Here is a 17993-nt window from a genome sequence, read left to right as displayed (position 1 = left end):
CTATTAACTAAAAAGCCTGACTGTTAGAGTGACGTGTAAGAGAGCAATTCAGAACTAATGGATTGTGGCCTTGGTGGAACGAAGTCCATTCATCGGGACGAAGTTCTGCATTCACCGGTCCACGCTAGATAGACAAAGCTGTGCTGAACCCGACCGACCACAAACAGCATCGCTGAAGCCTTCTAAAAAAAGGCATCAATAATCTTCTAATGGAATTGCCTGCACATGAACACGGTGTACGCGAAGGTCTTTTAACAGCTATGAGATAATATTTAGGTCGAAAACATAATGCACTTCGGCGTCACACATCAGTGGTTATGCACCTTGAAAGATTGTCACGTGGGGATTTTCGTCGTAGTCTTTCGAACAATGGGTTGGAGAGCAGTTTCAGAGACTGTACTGATAACTTTGTAACTGCTTTGCAGTCCTTAGTGAAAGTGAGTGAATTTGATACGGTCTTTTGCCGTTGTAAGACATCTTGTCAAGTACTCAAAGTCATCATGGCTGTGTAGTAGTAGCGGAAGAAGTAGCTGTGCCTTAGAAATATTTTAGCTTCATAAGCTTCACGCTTTGCCGCCAATCGCGACAACAAGACAGACACGCGCACACAACGTTGCAGAAATAAAAAGAAAGGACTGAGGCACTAATCAGTGGAAAATAAATGTTTACGTTTATTACATATGGGGCTAGGCATTGTCTCAGACGGTTAGCATAAGATAAGAATCCACCAGCTAACAGAATCCGAGAATAGTTCCCTATTTTTACAACAACGTGTGGCTGATTAACAGGTAAGGGTTCGCTCGCTAACGGCTTCCAAACCATCTTTTTGTACTCTCATAATTGACTCGTTTCTCTCTAAGCTACGAACTATGGTTTGGTCACCTAGGTAAAAATCATAAATTATATACAAAGTAAATGGAGGCAAAACTTTTTATTCTTATTCTGACAGAGTGTTAGCTACCTATGAAATACTGATTCCCATGTTTCCGTTATCAACAGAGGAGCGGTATCTCTGCCGGCAGGGAGAAACGACTTATGGCAATTTTTGTTCCGTCTATTTGATCTATGAAGAAATGGTAATGTCGGTTCTAACAATTTCCGCTCCCTTGATCACGAACTGGTAAATCACGAAATGAGGTAAATTCTATTGTAGACTAAAGGGCATAGTGCAAATCATAAAAGTCGAAAACAATTGGATAGACATGAGATTTGCCTGGCTTATAACTGCATATTTCTATTACGATTACTAAGTAGCTCATTAGACGATTCACTTCCTGAGCAAAAAACAGGGTTTCAGCGTCTAGAGTTTGTTTGAGCTCGAGGTAAGGACGCTATTACTGCACCATTGCAGAGACAGGGCTGATGACTAAAATGATTTAGTACTTGAATCTGTTTAAACGACGTATCAGGGAAAACCAGATTAACGCAACTCGATCAGGGAGAATAGTAGATAATTGTTTCTGATCCTGTCGAGAGCGTTCAAGGCACCTTCATGATTATTATCATCATGGTGCCCAAGCTCAAGCACACCCAGTATCTTTCGCAGGCAAAGCTTTTTAAGGGCTCTTGAGAAACAAAGCACTATCGTAAAATATTGTTTCATTTAACCCATACCATTAGCATTAGTCTCACCTTGGTTTTCGCATGTCAGGAAGTGATCTTTCTACCGAAATCTTGTCCGATACCAGTAAGTTGAAGCTGAAAAACAATACAAGGAATTTTTATTCAGTACCAACCGAGACGCTGCATATTTACACGTTTTATGTATTTAAATAATTATTGCAATTGAGAACTAAAAAAATACAGGATTTAAGAAGTATTCAGGGGGAATTAACGAGAATTGTGACTAACAAGCTGTTGTATTAAAAGTGACCAGCAAATAATCTCTGGCTCTTCCGTCGTACCATATGTACATATAAATTATACTTAAATTTGAAATATCTGTGTTCCTAGTGTTTCTTCCTATCCAGTCTACAGGTCAAAATGATGGAAGTTGTCTAAGAATAAATCATCTTGTTTTTCCAGTGCAGTCTATAACTTATGTGGTGTTATAACTAGGTGTCCCAGCAAATATTTCTTGGCTGCAATAAAACACTTTAATAGCTCTTAGACGACGCTCTTGTCACCCTACCAATTGATTCATGCTCCTTTCTTTTGCATTTTTGCCACTTGTGCTGTTTCCACCAATTGCCAAATTACACACGCCTCAACTTTTATATTGGTGTTAGTGATAACGCAATCTTCTCAGAGCAATAATGTCTTAAGACGAGTTGAATTATCAACAAAGTAGAGTTGTAGGTTAATATTGTTTCTACAAAATCCTAAATACTGAAAGTCTAATTTAGTTAGATGGCTCGCAACTGGTACGAAAAAGACTTAAGATTGACAGGTATTTACGTTATTAGGTGTACATACTGCCATTGTCAGCATTACTCGTTAATTGCTTTGCATCACAGATGAGTGTTAGCGGTAGAGCTAGCTCAATATGTGAGTATTAGGGTCTCCCTCTGAGGCGCCAGCCTCAGATTGTCCGTACGGATTTATATGTAGCAGTTAGCCAAATCGGTTAGCATGGCAAATCGCTTTGTTACCGTATCGGACAGAGGCGCCGAGGTTCGGCTGAAGGATACGTGAGAGACAATCAAAAATAATTTCTCGACCGACTCCCAAAAATGGCAGGAAAAAATCCGGTATCCTTTTATGCTCGCTGTAGAATGGCTTCAACATTGTTTTACTTTAATAAAGTATTCACTGATGACCGGGCTGGTCTCTAACATAATTTCAACTCGTTTCCAACGCATATTGAGTATGCGGCATTTGCAAAGTACTTCCCGGAGGCGTCGCTACCACATTTCTTGACGGTTGTTGAAGCGGTGCTTGGCCACCTGTTGAGTTTTTTTTGTTAATTTTCGTAGAAGACAAGGATCGCACAGCAAGGCTGGGCATTGACTACAAATATCTGACCAGTAGTACGATCTTCGCATCGTTATTAAGGCTTGGTCTACTATCTGAGAAGAATTAGATCTAACATTTGAACCTCATCTGACACCCAGGTCATGGACAAAAGTTACCCATCCAAAGGGTTTGACTGTGTAATAATATAAACGTGGTCGCATCCCGCAGCTCGATATAGTATAAGCAACCAGTTCTAAGTATATACCGTGAGTGCAATAAAGACAATGCCCCTTGGAGAAAAACAAACAATAGCTGATTTTGTGCGAAGCCGGAAAGGCAAAGCTTAACACTGCATGTAAAATAGCTATAGTATTAACAAAGTGACGTTTTGGGGCATTGCAATATGGACTAGACGAACCGTCAACTTCGATTAATAATTTCAAAGTTAACGTAGCCCTTGCAATTATTTGTAAAGACATCATTAGTAAATAACTTAAGAACTATACATAGAATTAATAAAGGACTTTTTCAGTAAACGACACTTGAAACGATATATTAACTTAAATTTAGTTGACAATTTAACCGAATAGATCCGCACTAAGTTACCGTTGCAATAGGGAAGAGCGGATTCAGGTTTAAACACCCGCATTGCACTATACAATTGCAACAGGAAGGGACATGTTAATGTTACCCTTGGCCTGCAAAAACAATAACGTATGATAACCTCCTCATTTGATTAAATACATTTGAACATAACCTAAAATAATAAATACGGTTAGAATATTCATAAAGAAGTTCTGTTCCAAATATTCATCGATTAACTTCAGTCCATGCAAACACGGATAAAGGTCCTTTATTATACGTAGAAATAATCGTATACTCTGGGTTTTACCACTATTGAGAACTTATGTCTCAGTTTTAAGCCCTGCAGATATACAAATGGCGACACACGATGGTTGAACGGCTTGTGTGCACAGGTATGGTAAACTTAATGTGCATTTAAAGAGGGGGTAATCAGAACTGTTGGACTGTTCTGCTTTTATTTTATATATATATGCCCGTTTGACCCTTTATTTGTTTTCTGCGATTTGTTTACGTATAAAAACAACTTGAATTCTATCCCTTCTACCCCATAGTTTCTCTCTACAGTGAGCGTTTTCGACACCTAATATAGTTGTCCTATTTATCGAAATATAAACACTGCGTATATAGTCTAGGATACGTGAATTTCACACCCAAAAGGATTATTCAACGCTGGTTGCTAAATATGACGACATCTTGGAAAATGCACTTCGGTCGCTTATTTGACGCCTATATGAACCAGAGAAGGGAACAGGTAGCTCTGAAAAGTACTTTCTAAGGGAGGGGGCTGAGCCTAAAGTTGAATCAGATCTTCATCCGTGGAGAACCGTCATTTTTGTTTGCTAAGTCTGTATGTTATCTACTTGCATCAAATTGACGAGGCTGTTCATCAGAATAGTTCAGATCGACAAAGTCAAATCATATTTATCCGCAATAAATATTGGACCATGGCAGCGATTGTTAAGGTCACTTTAAAAGAGCTTAGGCGGGTGCCTTATTGCCTCCATGATAAATTTGCTCCGACGGTTCACTACTCTTTCTTGATAACATAGAGGGTCTAAAAGATGGGCTAAATAAATTTTTCAATACTGGACTCGAAAACCTCTGGCCATAAATAAAATGTTAGTTTGCTGGAAAAAGATTGTAAAGAGATTGTAAAAACATGATATATTAGTTTGTCGCTGCATTTAGGTAAAACACTGCGTTTTTCTACGTTACGTTAAATAAACACTATTAGCTTCCGAACTACCAGATATCTGGTCCGTCTTTACGCTACCATGACGAAATCGGTTTCCATTGTTAGATACTAAGAGTTATTGACTTAAACGATAGCGTTACAAAATATCAAATTTAGGATCAACAATGGCTGCTTGACAACATTCTGAACAAATGTCAACACTGAGATTCGTCTACCACTGCTCCGCAGCTCTGGATAGCACTAAACCCATACCAAGCTACTAGGGCAAACCAAAGAGTGTATTCTCTAAATTGGGAAAACTTGAAAATGTACAATAGTTCAAGATATTCAAACATTTATAATATCTTCCCAATAAGCTCAGTCCATTCCATTTAAATAAATTTTGTAACACAGTAGGACTTTGCGCCGATTTTGGGGCAGCGATTATTCAGAAGATCTTCACTGACCGATATCCCTTATAGAAAATATTTAGATAATAAGTTTAATCAAGCAATATTTGAACATCCCTATATACCAAACAATATTACTACAAAATAACAAGCTATGCTTTCTTATCTATAAGACTGGTAATGGGGTTCTCGGAATCTACTGCTTTAAACTGGCAGAAGACTATACATACAATTCCCTCTGATACACCTGGCGTTCCCGAAGATCAAAATGAAGCACTTACTTATCATCGTTGGAAATAGTATGAAGGAACATTTCAGCAGTGTCAAAGGTTGTCGATTTAATATGAATTGAAATTCTTGCAGCAAAAATCAAATCCTGTGAATTTGTAAACGAAAAAAAAATGGCTTAAGTAAATAACGGAAATTACTAGAGCACTGCAACCAAAAAGAGTCGCTTAAAAGCATTGTTAAATTATGTTTTCTATATATCGAAAACTTACTTGATATGTCTACATCGTTGTGCGATAAATATGAAAATATTGAATTGAAAAAAAAAACAAGAAAATGAGTGCAAAAAAATATTTAGGTGCGAAGAACAACTCTAACGATCTTCTTAGAGATCATTGTCATTGACAATTTGAGGAAAAGGTTTTTTTATAAAGATTATCTGTCACCTTATCCCACATATTTCTAAACAATGTCCCATAGCATTTTAATTAATGATTAAGTAGCACGCGAAACTACGCTCTTTACGGTAGAGCAGCATTAGTGATTGAAGGGAAAGCAAAAAAATGCACGAGATATTTCTTTACAAACCATTTTTGCTTTATGGCCGACAATTATTTCTTGTTAGAAAAAAATTGGAAGAGGTCAGTCAAGCCTCGCTGCTATTTAAATCTAATATGCAATATTTTTGTCATGATTTAAGTGATGAACAACTGAGCGCGATAATTCAGTTCTCTGTTGATACACAGTCGCAAACAATAATAAACGGAGAACTAAAAAATGGGCACAGAGTTTCCAATGTGGGTCAAGTGGAGCCGGTTCCCATAATATTAGATAGGTGAGATAGAAAAGAGCTAAAACTATTGTTACGGCGCCAATCATGGAGATCTTCAAACACTTATGATTACCTGCATAAACTTAACACACAACCATATTTTAGTACATCTTCAATGTAATCCTCTATAAATGATAAATTCTTAATACTATGCACCCAGAATGATAGCGGTCTCTGTTGCACATTGAGTTTGTGCCTGTTTTATAAGGTCACTATTGCTCAATTGGGGAAGTCTAAAAGAGCCGCGTCGGTGAAACACGGAGTTTACCTTTTCGTTGCAAACATATGCGCAAACAAAAAAGCCAGTTACATTCGTAATTGGAGGATTGTATATGAGCGCGTATCAAGTCCGCCCGCCAGTATATTAGACCGTCCGCCATAGGTATTAGGCTTAATAACACGCTAAAAAAGGCGGAAGAACTGCGACAAAGATATACGGCAAAAACAAGTTATCCAACATTTAAGTAAATAGGGCGATAATAAATTTTGGTAAAAATATAGAAATTAAACACCCGTACATGTGTTAGTGATATTTAGGTAAGGTAACAAGAAGAAGAGAATACCCAATCGAAAAAGAAACACTACGGGATATTTATCTAAAAGGGAGGAAAATTGTTTCACTAATTAAATGCTTAAATAATTCTCAGGCGCATGGAAATTAGGCGAGCACACATCGATTCTGAAGTAGAGATGATTTAAGAAATGCGTCGACTCATCCGGCTGCTCCTGAAAACTCTTTTTGAACTAGGTTACTGCGAAGATTGATTAATTACAAGAGCTAGGTGTGCCCACTATGTCTGATCCAGTATCAAATAAGTGATGACAAAGCTTGTTATGTACGATCCATTTTAGGGTACTGAAAACTTGAGAAGTACCAAGTGTCGGCCACCAGCAATGGATACTCTGATATTTTTCGTATTTAAGGATACTAATAACAGAAGAAAAAATAATCGAAAAAAGGTTGCCCGCCAGTTCCCATCATTTGCGACGCACCAACGACTTTACTTTTTTGCAAATGGACCGCCAAATTTACGGTCGTCCATCGTCCGGACATCGTCGAATGTGTATATATACGTAAAACAAAGTTGGTTCGATTATGTTGTATACTATAAATACAATTCTTCCGATAAAAGTCTGTAAACTTGGAACGTGTTGATGGTAGATTGCCAAGCACATTATGCTAAACAAATACATCGAATATATCTTTTCCTTAGCTATAATCATTGATAGCGCATTGAGTCAAATCTCATTGTGAAACCCATGAAAAATGTCATCAAAGAATTTATACTCTCATATTTACTGCACTGAAGTATGACGTCTATATTTTTCCATAGCCTGCGTATACCTTGCGATATTAGCTAAAATATAAAGGGTAAATAAGGAAAAATCGAAATTATTATTTTTACAAAAGAAGTAAAACGAAGCAGTGGCTTCGGATAGAAGTAAAAAATAAGTAATAGCTTCGCGCTTCACTGACGTAACTATTTAGTCCATTCAGCACGCTGATATCATCCGCCGAATTTCATGGAGGGTAAGTAGCACGAGTAGTACTAACAGCTTTGTTGCTTACAGGAGGGCTTTTTATAGAAAAGAAAATATTCCAGTAGCACGAAAGTATGATTAGTTTGGCATATGCGCGATTATTCAACTAGAAATCTTCTACTTTTCTGGATTACATCAATAATAGTGGAAGATGTGTTTGGTCTTCAAAGAAAAGTCTTCAAATAATACTATTTTTCGGTACTTATTGAAAATATCTGATTGATTTGCATCTATTTTCTACTAGCAAAGTAGCCTTTCATCATGCACAGGCACCTTGTGTTATCATAAAATTCATTCGTACACAGAGAAATCTGCATACGCATAGTTGCAAATTGTGAGGCATCTAAAGGTGCCTGCGCTTCGGACAATTGTTTGAAGAACACGACTGCATATCTCACAATTGGCACTTCTATGATGTATGCAGGCTCTTCTGAAAATAAGTAAAGGCTAAACAAAATGTCTTCGCATCAACTGCATAGCCCTTTATACGTAGTACGTTTTCTTCATATTGTTTATTTTATCATACCTACTCATTTTTTTACAATTATATATAACGCCCTTCTCACCATAATAGTAAAACTGAATGCCTTTAATTTTTTCAGTTATCAGATTGACTTCAATGATAATTGAAAAGCTGCAATGGTTAGTTTATAATAGTTGAACAGCTTCCGTAAGCAAGCAAAAACTTCAAGATGACTTCTTAGAATCCATCTGTTTTCTGTTTTTCAGTTTGTTTAACAACGAGTCTTTTACCATCTACTTAGCTAAATCTCTAGCCAAGCTAAGAGTGATCCATCCTAAGATTATTTTAATATTCTCGGATATGTTCAGCACGTTTTTTATGCTACATGCGCTTGGTCAATTGTGTGTCCGTTTAGATCTTCCGAAAAAAAAATATTAGAAACATTCGTGTTTGTTCATAAAGGGAAATTGTACATATTCTTACATTGCTTACCTGTTAATAGAATATAGCATTTTAGCCTTTATTACTTCAGGTCCAACAGGATAAACTGGCTGACCCTGCTCACCTGCACCCTCTACTGGATTATAACTATTTGCATTTAACAGTTCTGTAACAGCAAGAAAACAATAAAAGCTTTGATTTGAAGTATATATTAAACTTTGAATTTCACACCATGTTAAACTAAAGTTTTTGTAAAGCACCTTGAGGCTTAACTTTATTTACTTTTTCCAAACGTAATAAAGTGAAAGTCACCCGAATTGAAGTATGAAATTAGCATAAACTTCAGGCATGAACAATTTGTGGTGAAGTTTGGGCAAAACTTTCGTTAGGTTAGTCCAGGCTCAACAAAGCTAAAAAAGCTAATGAAAATCTACTAACAAAATCGCCATTTTTATGATTAGTCTCTAACCCCTACTAATCATGGAAAATTATGCCGCCTTAAACTCACTCAACATGGTAGCCATCAAATGGAAAAATAGCTTCTAGCAAAGGCTCTTCTTGGCTATAGCTCGGCATAATGTCGGATGGGAGAAGACTGGTTTCTTTCGTATGGCTGGCACATTATAGTTCCCTGACTTATTAACGTTCACTTTGAAGTTTAAAGGACAGGTCCGTTTCCTGATTGAAACTGTCCAGCTAGATGCCTGTACCAGCGCATCCCTAAAGTTGTCGTTTCATATAGTTCCTGACCCAGTTGCTCTGCTAGAACAGAGGCCTGCGAATGGTTAGACCATTATTGGAATCGGGAGTCCCCTTTTCAAAAGTTCGTCTTTTTTTGCTGTTGATTTCCATTGCGCATCTATGCAGAATAGCATATACATTCTGTGGAGCACATTTCAACTAACGAAATGGCCAGTCACCGTAAATCAAAGACTATACCATGACGACGACCTATGCTGAGATGACAATTTGTAATACAAGAGATGCCTGTGGCTGACGACCGGTTTTCTTTCGTTCTCTTTCGTCCTTTATGATATAAAATTAACTTAGAATTACCTGATTTTCTTTAGGGTAAGAGAAGGCTGCCATTAACATTGATAAACGTTTAAGGTTAAAATCAACTGGATAAAGTGTTGTATTAGTCGCTATAATCTCATCGAATAATTATTACATAACTGAGACAATTTTATTTTCACGAAGAATGTCTACTTCTGCACTCTGTTATACGTTTGCCAGTCCAGCCTTATGACGCCCTTAACGAAGGCTCACTCATTATTCCTTAACATGTTATATAGATCTTGCTGTATTAAAATGATTCTGTCAGTAGAGGTGGCATAACTAAAGACTATTCTTGAATATTTTACAGTCACAAAATAACTATCTCAAGTTAAATCAACCATTTGTGCGGAGCCTCATATTACTATACGTAATTCCGTATCGTAGCTGCTATGCCAGTCATAAATCAGGTGCTTCACAGGGAACGCCGGTTGTTATTAACGCTGGTGTTTTCGGCCAAACCATTAAATTCTACAAATGCTGGAACCTTCGCCTGGTGGCAAACCTGTTCATCCGGTCATCTAGCGCAAAAAGTTAATATGCCCCCTTAACCTAAACTCCTGACCGAATCATTGTGACTTGTTTGGAGTGTATGAACCCAGAACCCTCCAAACTATTGGTCCACCTTACGATTATTCTTGTGATAGTCGAGTGAATATTTTAGAAAGCTAGGAGAATAAACAAGATAAACCGTTCTACATCTCCTTTTTCGTAATAGTCCTAGTCAATCTTCTCAGATTTTCAGACGTGGAATGCGCTAACTGCAACCAAAAACAGGCATCTAAATGTAATCTCCCTCTCAAAGCGTTTTGCAACTATGCTGATAGCAACAAACAGGCTATTTGTAAAGGACTGGGTTAAGCTCTTTGCCTGCGCCCGGTACTTGCCGACAAATTTAATTCGCTACGCAATTAAAGAAATTCAGAAAAACGTGCTTGAATCCTATGCAGAAAATAATTAGTGGTAAATGTACGCTGTACGATTCAAGTTAGAGTTAAAAGCATAACTCTCTTCTATTTTCCTTCCTCTGACTCCTATTTTTCAGTAAGATAAAAACATATGTTACTAAAAGTTAGAGAATAGAAGGTAACTGCGGAACAACATTCCGTGCAGTGCACTTACCTTGCGTAATGTTCTCTTTAGGATCCCACGGCAGATCGTTGCCCAAATAATGTCCAACTATCACGTGTATTCCTTTACGATCGATGTATTCTTTTTGTCGAGCATCGTTGCGTAACCACTGTAATCCTCTTTGTCTTCCTGTTGCAAGATGAGACTCCTGTGCAGAACTTGATGGCCCTGATGGACCCAGGAACAGAAGACAAGTCATCAATATAGATACCGCAAGTATGGCCGGCAGACGCCGTAGCCGGCGTACCCACGCGTGTGCCAATATCATGCTTAAAGCGGGAGAACACTTCCAACACCACTCCATTAAGTTTTGAATATACGTCCCCGTATAGGGGAATTGAACAACACCGTCAATATGTGCTCACTATACACCATATAACGACATGCTATTTGTAAGTATCGCGGATGGCATTCTAGTATTCTGCTTCTAAACGAATGCTACTAGACGAGTTAGATCCTTTTTTGGCATCTATTCTTCGAATTCCAAGAAGTTTTCAGGTTCCTATGAACGAAGTCCGTTGTTTTCGATCCTTTTTCGTTCGTGTAGAGAAGGCAGGTTAAGTCATAGTGCGATCTAAAATCAATTTGAAACGGTTCAGGTTAGTTTTTTGCTTTTTTATGCAAGAAGCGTATTTTTTAGGTTACCAACAACTACCCAAATACCAATTAATACCCTACTACGTAACCTCAATGAAAATACGTTTCGCAGAGGCATTGTGAGTCTAAGCAAGGCTGATAGCGCGCATTAAATTGTTGTTTTTTTCGAAGAGTACTTCACATTACAATCCGCGGGCGACCGCGCCGCAATCACCACAGCGGGAGACCAAATTAGATGGTCCCCTCTACAACGTAAACTCCCATCGAGCACAAGATGTCGGACGACGCAATTGGTGGTCACCGAAAAATTCAGGTAGGCCCTCCCGACCATACCAGAAACACGACCTTGACTGATATCAGAATGATAGGTAAGGTTCGTCATCAATCCTTGTTCAAAAGTGAAACGACACACTGTATAGTAGGGAAATAAAATTATGTGACACAGCTGCCTGCTGAACTGTACTATTTGTATACAAGCAATATAACTGCTGCAACGCATTCGATGCAGATGGCCGCTTTAGTGCTTGGAAACGCGGTATGGGCAAAAAGGGCTGCCGTCGGCTTACGGCCAATTAGGAAGAAGCAAACTAGTCCGTTATGAGGAAAATGTTTGGCCAATTGACTCCTTCTTTCGCGTAGACATTTCCCAGCACAATAAAAAATCAGTCGCTACTGAGTCTAACGTAAACTGTGTCTCCTGTACGCACCAATTGTCTCTGCCTGCAAGCTATTGCGTTTCATCTGTCCGTTATTTCCTTGCAGCCATTTAATTTTTCACCATTTTTTCATTGGAAGATTATAATGACCCCGTTAGTTTACCAGAATTTGATCAGCTTATCCGAGGTAAGAGAATTTACCTGGCGCTACACCCAACCTAATATCCGGTTCCAGTGATTTTATTTCTCCGATCTACTTTGCCTCAGTGATCCTCTTATGTTTGCACAGTTATTTTCAAAATGAACCTGTGACACTGATTGATTACGTCTCAGAGATGCTGTTGTTTTGTTGAAACGGCCCAGTTGCCTTGGTGCCATCTTTCATGAGCGTGCTCATATACAATGAACGAATTTGATTTGTGTTACGCCCAATCGCATAACTCTTAAGCTTATTGCAGATCTACAGCTTCGTACATAGTTATCCATTTGCAATTCCTTTGACATCCCGTTGCAGTAACAACTATTTCTTTGATTTTTCTGGTCTATTTTAGTCTGATTCAAGCTATGCACGACTGCATTTACGCTACTGCAGTACTTCGTTTTTCCATGGGCATGTCCTAGTAACGCTTTTACTTCTTCCACCTCAGTTGTCCAGTTTACCGTTGCAACTAATAACCCGCGGTACTAGTATCTTAATATCTTAGGAAATAATTTTGCAATATATATCGACTCCGATATCGACTCAAAAACAATTTCCTCAATCTGTACTGCGGCGCCAGCCTAAAATTTTAGCCCAATGGCCCTAAGTTGTTAAGGTCGTTGCGGCACTTTATTTTTCATTTTCTCGTTAAATTTATTCACCGTTAATGCACTAATTTACTCTTAACAGGAAAACAGAATAGTCTAACTTTTCTTCAAATTCCAATTCTATGCTTTTCGAAAAACCAAAGCCTTTTACAACTGCATAATAGCTATCAAATAAATTACCTGAAAAAGCGAAAACTACTAAAAATTTACTTTTTAGATAATCTATTTTTTTTCTTTTCTTTGTTTATAAAAAAAAAATCTAGATCCAATACGCAGCCCGCTTCAGCGCGAAAGTCTACCAGCTTACCGACGTTATCTATCTCAAGTTAGCTCAGTGCGACCATTATACGCATTTCATTTGAAATAACAAGACAGATATATACAGGTAGGCTTGCAGCGAGCGTTATGTAACTGCCAGGCAGAAAAAGAAAAACGTCTAATTTTTATGATAATCCGGAGCTTCACCTCGTGTCCGCGTTGTCAGCTCCTGTAGTAAAGACAACAAAGTGTTGAGAGGGTTGGTTTCCCGGTAAAAAAGAATCGGCAGTTGTTTCCTGTTTAAAAAACGACGCCAGCTTCGGAACCGACAGGGCATTGTGGCAGTCACGTAGGAGACGGACAAGCAGTGTACTTTTGGATTCTGTAGAGCCAATTCAGTTATCTCATTTTTGTTGTACCGCCACAGTAATCCTCCTTCCCTGACTAAATCATTCTACTAACTTGCATGTCATCCTATCATTATTTATATTATTATTTAAGTACTAGGAAGCATGCAGTACATGCGTCCTAGTGCTTAAATAGCCATACGAACCTAAATGTTGCATGGATGTTAATTCGCCTTCTGTCAATCTATCTTACCGAAATATAATAGCGCTTTTTTTTACACCAATAACGACAACTTCTATTACACAATGATTTGTTAAGTTATAACTTTGTCTATCCTACTATTCTGGGTGTGATTGTATTCTAAACAAAACTTTACGCTTAAGTGTTATTAGTTGTATGTCAATTAGAACAATTTGATTAGCGATCAAGGTTCAAGGTTCGATGAAACTGATGTTTCTCGTTCGTTGCTACCAATTTTTTTTATCTGGGGCATTATATAAAGATTTTTAACTTGGAATGTAACGGGCAGAAAATGCTCTTCCAAGATTGCCCCTTGTCTTTTTCCGCGATATGATTAACTAAAGTCATTAATGTCTGCAACACCTACTTTGCATAACAGTCAAAACCGTTGATGTACATCCAATTAGTACCTTGCAAATTCTGGAGTAGCATCTTCGTAGTGACGAAGATGAACTTACTGTGGTGATTCAATACGCAGGAATATGTAAATTAGTAATCGCACAGTAATAAACAGAATATTACTATTTTTCTTTTAGTTTAACTTTGGTAATCCGAACTTGCTGCATATCAGAAATTGGTTTTGTCAAGACAATGTCATTTCAGTGCTGTATGTGAGGCACGCAAATCTATTTTAATGACATTATGAACTTATTCCAGGTAGACTTCCGAACTGTAAACTTGAATTTCAACTTAAAGACAACGTTTGGTTCGTACGTCCATTGGCTGTTGGCAACCAAGGTACGAAAACAATAAGTACTTCAGTAAAACAGTGCGTGCTCTATAATTCGCTTTGCTTCGAAAGATCTGCATACATCCAACGTACTATTATTCGCTACGCTGTATTTGTCTTCGTTTCTGCGAGCAAGAGGAGAGGAGCTGCAAGATTGTGCGAGGACATTTTTAAATGGACTCCACGATACGACAATCTACGCAGTAGATTTGCTCTATGTGGCGCGTCCTTCAGTTACCCCTTTTTCCCTACATATAAGGAGTGGCGGCTGGCCATCACTTCCGTACTTGTTATCCACAAAATAAGTAACGTAATGGCGATTGTAATGCGCAAGATTGCATGCCCTTTCATACAACGAGCAAACATGAATTGTCGTGCAAACCTCGAACACATTAAATATGATAATGGACCGTATATTCCAACGCTGTAATCCATACTTAAAGAAGCCATGCTCATATGTACATTTCGGCAAAAAATCTCAAAGGTTGTCTGCATAAGGACGGGCATTGGCATCAGTCAGTACTTTCATTTTATTTATAAGCTGCAAAGCTGGCAGCTGCAGGTTCCGAGTCTCGTGAAGTACTCCACGTACACGCGTCGAACTTTATAATTAGCCTGATATTGATAAAGTGTATTCGATATCGTTCGTTGATTTGTTATTTTCCTTTTGCCGATTTTTCATATTAGACGCAATTCTACCGTAACGGCTTCTGGTGCAGCTTTTAGGATGGCAGAGATTTTTCTGGCATAATATCATTGAACATTGTATCACTTTTTCGTTGAATAAACTATTTTAGACCGCTACAGGAATATCGGAGTAACACTGCTGATGCAACAATCCTCGCAACATATTTTTTTGCAAATATTTTTCGATTATCTTTGATCGAGCTCTACTTCAGATGGAGTTTGCGCGGCATGGAAATTAAAATATTAATCTAATTAGCCATAGATGAGGTCAGTAAGAAAGTGATTTCTTCAATTTTCGAACTACACAGTTTACCCAAACCTCAAAAGACGCTAATAAAGTAGTTGTACGCTGGAAAAGTCGGGTCTGCATACGTGTTTTTATATAGGTCGAAAGCCTCCGCGTAAGTTAAAAATCGTTGAAGTTGGGATACAACACAGAAGATAATTCCACATTAGCACCTTTTGGTTACATATTTGATTGTATCCGAGAGGCTGCTTTATTATAAAGTACTTAAGCCTCGTGCAGCGGGAAACATAATGCACGATAATGCATTCAACCCTCTAAAAGTGAGTCACGAAAAAAGCGCAAAGCCATCATAAAGATAGCGGCTACTGGATAAAAAGATTTTAACACTCTGCCGACAGCCTAAATCCCATTATAGCAGATTCTTATTTATCCAGATTCAACGTAGCACAGCTTGAAAAGCTGGCGATTCAGAACAGGAACTGAAGTTAAAAATCGTTATGAAGAGCACTATTGCGAAGTATTTTCAAATAAATAAATAAATACTTTGTCAGAGGATGTCATTGTGTTCTGACTGGATTTTTCAAGAACCCAACATTTACGAGCCGGAAATTGTCACAAGAAAAAGAAGTGACCATCATAAGTGAAAGTACAAGTAAGAACTTGAGCGGAAGAGAATGATTATGTTAGTTGAATATTTCTGTAAACAGACGATAGTTATTTTTACTTAAAACGGTTGTTCAGCATTCACCTATAAAAAATCATGGTCGCATACATTGGAAATCAAAATTGCTTTCTTTAAGGCTAACTTGTATAACTTGGCTATATGTCCATCAACCGTTACATATTAACGAGCTCAGTTTTCCTGTGTTGTCATTTAGTACGCCTGTGTTTCGTTTCCAGTCATTTAAACGAATGATCACTCGTTGTTCTCAATGTGCAAGAAAACGTCGAAATGGACTAAGTAGAGTTGAATTCAATTCACTTTACGTATACCAATATATCCATATTTGTCTTGACGTCCTTAGATTTAAGCTGCAATGCAAATGTATATAGAACTCGCTCTTTTGCCGAGTTCTAGCATCTCAATAAGGTGACTCAACATCGCATCGTAGGATCGTTTGTTGTTAGCACAAAGGCAACTGCAACTGGAAGGGAAGCTGTTCAATTGAAGAGTCGTCTTCCACAACGCTCCTTCCATTAAATTTCGATCAAATTTCTATGGAGAGAACAAGTACCACGTTTTAGTTGATATAGTGCACGTAATCTTATAGATTTGATAATAATAATACATGTATGTACGCATTGCTGACGCACAGCGTACAACTTCAGTTGTTCGTGACGGTGATTGTAGATGCGGCGATGTAGAAGTTTGTCGCCGGACAGCATGTTCTTCTCTGTTGGAAGATCGATTATGTCCTTGATTTGTTTTATCGGATTACGATGTTAATAAATAGTCGTCCTGCAGTGCTTGCCTGTTGCCCCTCGTACGGGTAGTTGTCCTTTCTGCTGTGTCATTGTCTGCGAATGGTTGGACAGAATTGATCATTGATTTCAAAGCTGGCCTGTTGGCTATTTTGTCGCAGGACATTTTCGCGACGATGCGATTTGTTGACTTCGATGTTTATCTGTTTGCAATTCGTCAGTTTATAGCAGTAACGATGTTGTGTCAATATGAAAACTTTGTTAACGAAAGGGAACAAGGTGTTCTCTTTATACTATGTCCCACTAAGAGTTGATACAACATGTATGGTTATCCTCGTATTTTTCGTAAGCAGACGACCGACGTAATTATATATTGGAGCGGACTTAGTGCACTGATGAGCTCGACGAAAACGGTTTAGTCCCGGCTGCGCCAGCAGCGATGCAATCACGAAGTACTCGCTACGGTAGCTATGGAACTTCAGTATGATGGAATGCCCAAGGGCGATACTGGACGTAAAACTGGAGACGCTACGCCACAGCTACTGCACACATAACTTCTACCGGAACTGCTTGATAAAGACTTCAATCAGAAATACAAATTGCTGAAATAATTTATGCATTTTACTGTTGTATAACGTATAGTTAGGTTTTTTAGGTAGATGATGCTTTGGCAATGGCGTCTTTCTCCGCCAACTAAAAAAATTGGAATCGGTATTGTGAAACGGGCGTTAGATCTTATAGTACATTATTTTCATCATCTCTCGAGATTTTATGACGAAGATTTTTAGGGCGTTCTATTATTTTCTGTGTTTGGTTCATCATTGTGGAAACTAATTAGAAAGTAGACTAAAATGGTAGGAACATTGGCTAGAATACGCTCCGCATTGTTGCTACTTGTGGGCCGGACTGACTAAGTATTCGGACGGGCAAACAAATAGCCGGACTGGCTGACTTGCAATTCGTGTCCTACCTAGCAGTCAATTTTTTCTTGTTATTATCTCAGCTGTTGTGCTACCTTGCAGATTGAATATAACATAAGAGCTGTATATTAGGTACCGCACCAAAAGGCAGCCGACAGATAAGCGCCCTGTAAACACACACATATAATGGGTCAGCGCATGTCAGCGGCCGCCGCTTGCAAAAGCAGACGGCTTTTGGTACACCACCGCAGAAGTGGAACACGTCTAATAGTTTAGTTGATATACAACAATCAATCAATATTTGAACGGATTATTGAATATATA

General features: G+C 38.3%; 2 protein-coding genes across 4 annotated transcripts in view; one reads left to right on the top strand and one right to left on the bottom strand.

Annotated features, from left to right (window-relative positions):
* Positions 1–11061, bottom strand: part of LOC111253785 (polypeptide N-acetylgalactosaminyltransferase 5-like) — a 22442-nt gene extending 11381 nt beyond the window's left edge. The window contains exons 1-3 of one of the 2 annotated variants that reach the window (XM_022813751.2): positions 10749–11061; positions 8622–8736; positions 1633–1698 (exon numbers count right to left, since the gene is read on the bottom strand). In XM_022813751.2, coding sequence (XP_022669486.1) covers positions 1633–1698; positions 8622–8736; positions 10749–11061 — 494 coding nt within the window. The remainder of the gene's footprint in view (positions 1–1632; positions 1699–8621; positions 8737–10748) is intronic. The other variant, XM_022813753.2, reaches the window with a different exon arrangement.
* LOC147754214 (uncharacterized) overlaps positions 11027–17993 on the top strand; it is a 19926-nt gene continuing 12959 nt past the window's right edge. For both annotated transcript variants that reach the window (XM_086975874.1, XM_086975873.1), the window contains exons 1-2: positions 11027–11149; positions 11526–11667. In XM_086975874.1, the coding sequence (XP_086832000.1) occupies positions 11141–11149; positions 11526–11667 (151 nt within the window). In that variant the 5' untranslated portion in view covers positions 11027–11140. The remainder of the gene's footprint in view (positions 11150–11525; positions 11668–17993) is intronic.

This window comes from Varroa destructor, unplaced genomic scaffold, assembly GCF_002443255.2.
Source record: "Varroa destructor unplaced genomic scaffold, Vdes_3.0 BEIS01000007.1, whole genome shotgun sequence".
NCBI classification, from domain to species: domain Eukaryota; kingdom Metazoa; phylum Arthropoda; class Arachnida; order Mesostigmata; family Varroidae; genus Varroa; species Varroa destructor.
This window is presented reverse-complemented; position numbering and strand designations above follow the sequence as displayed.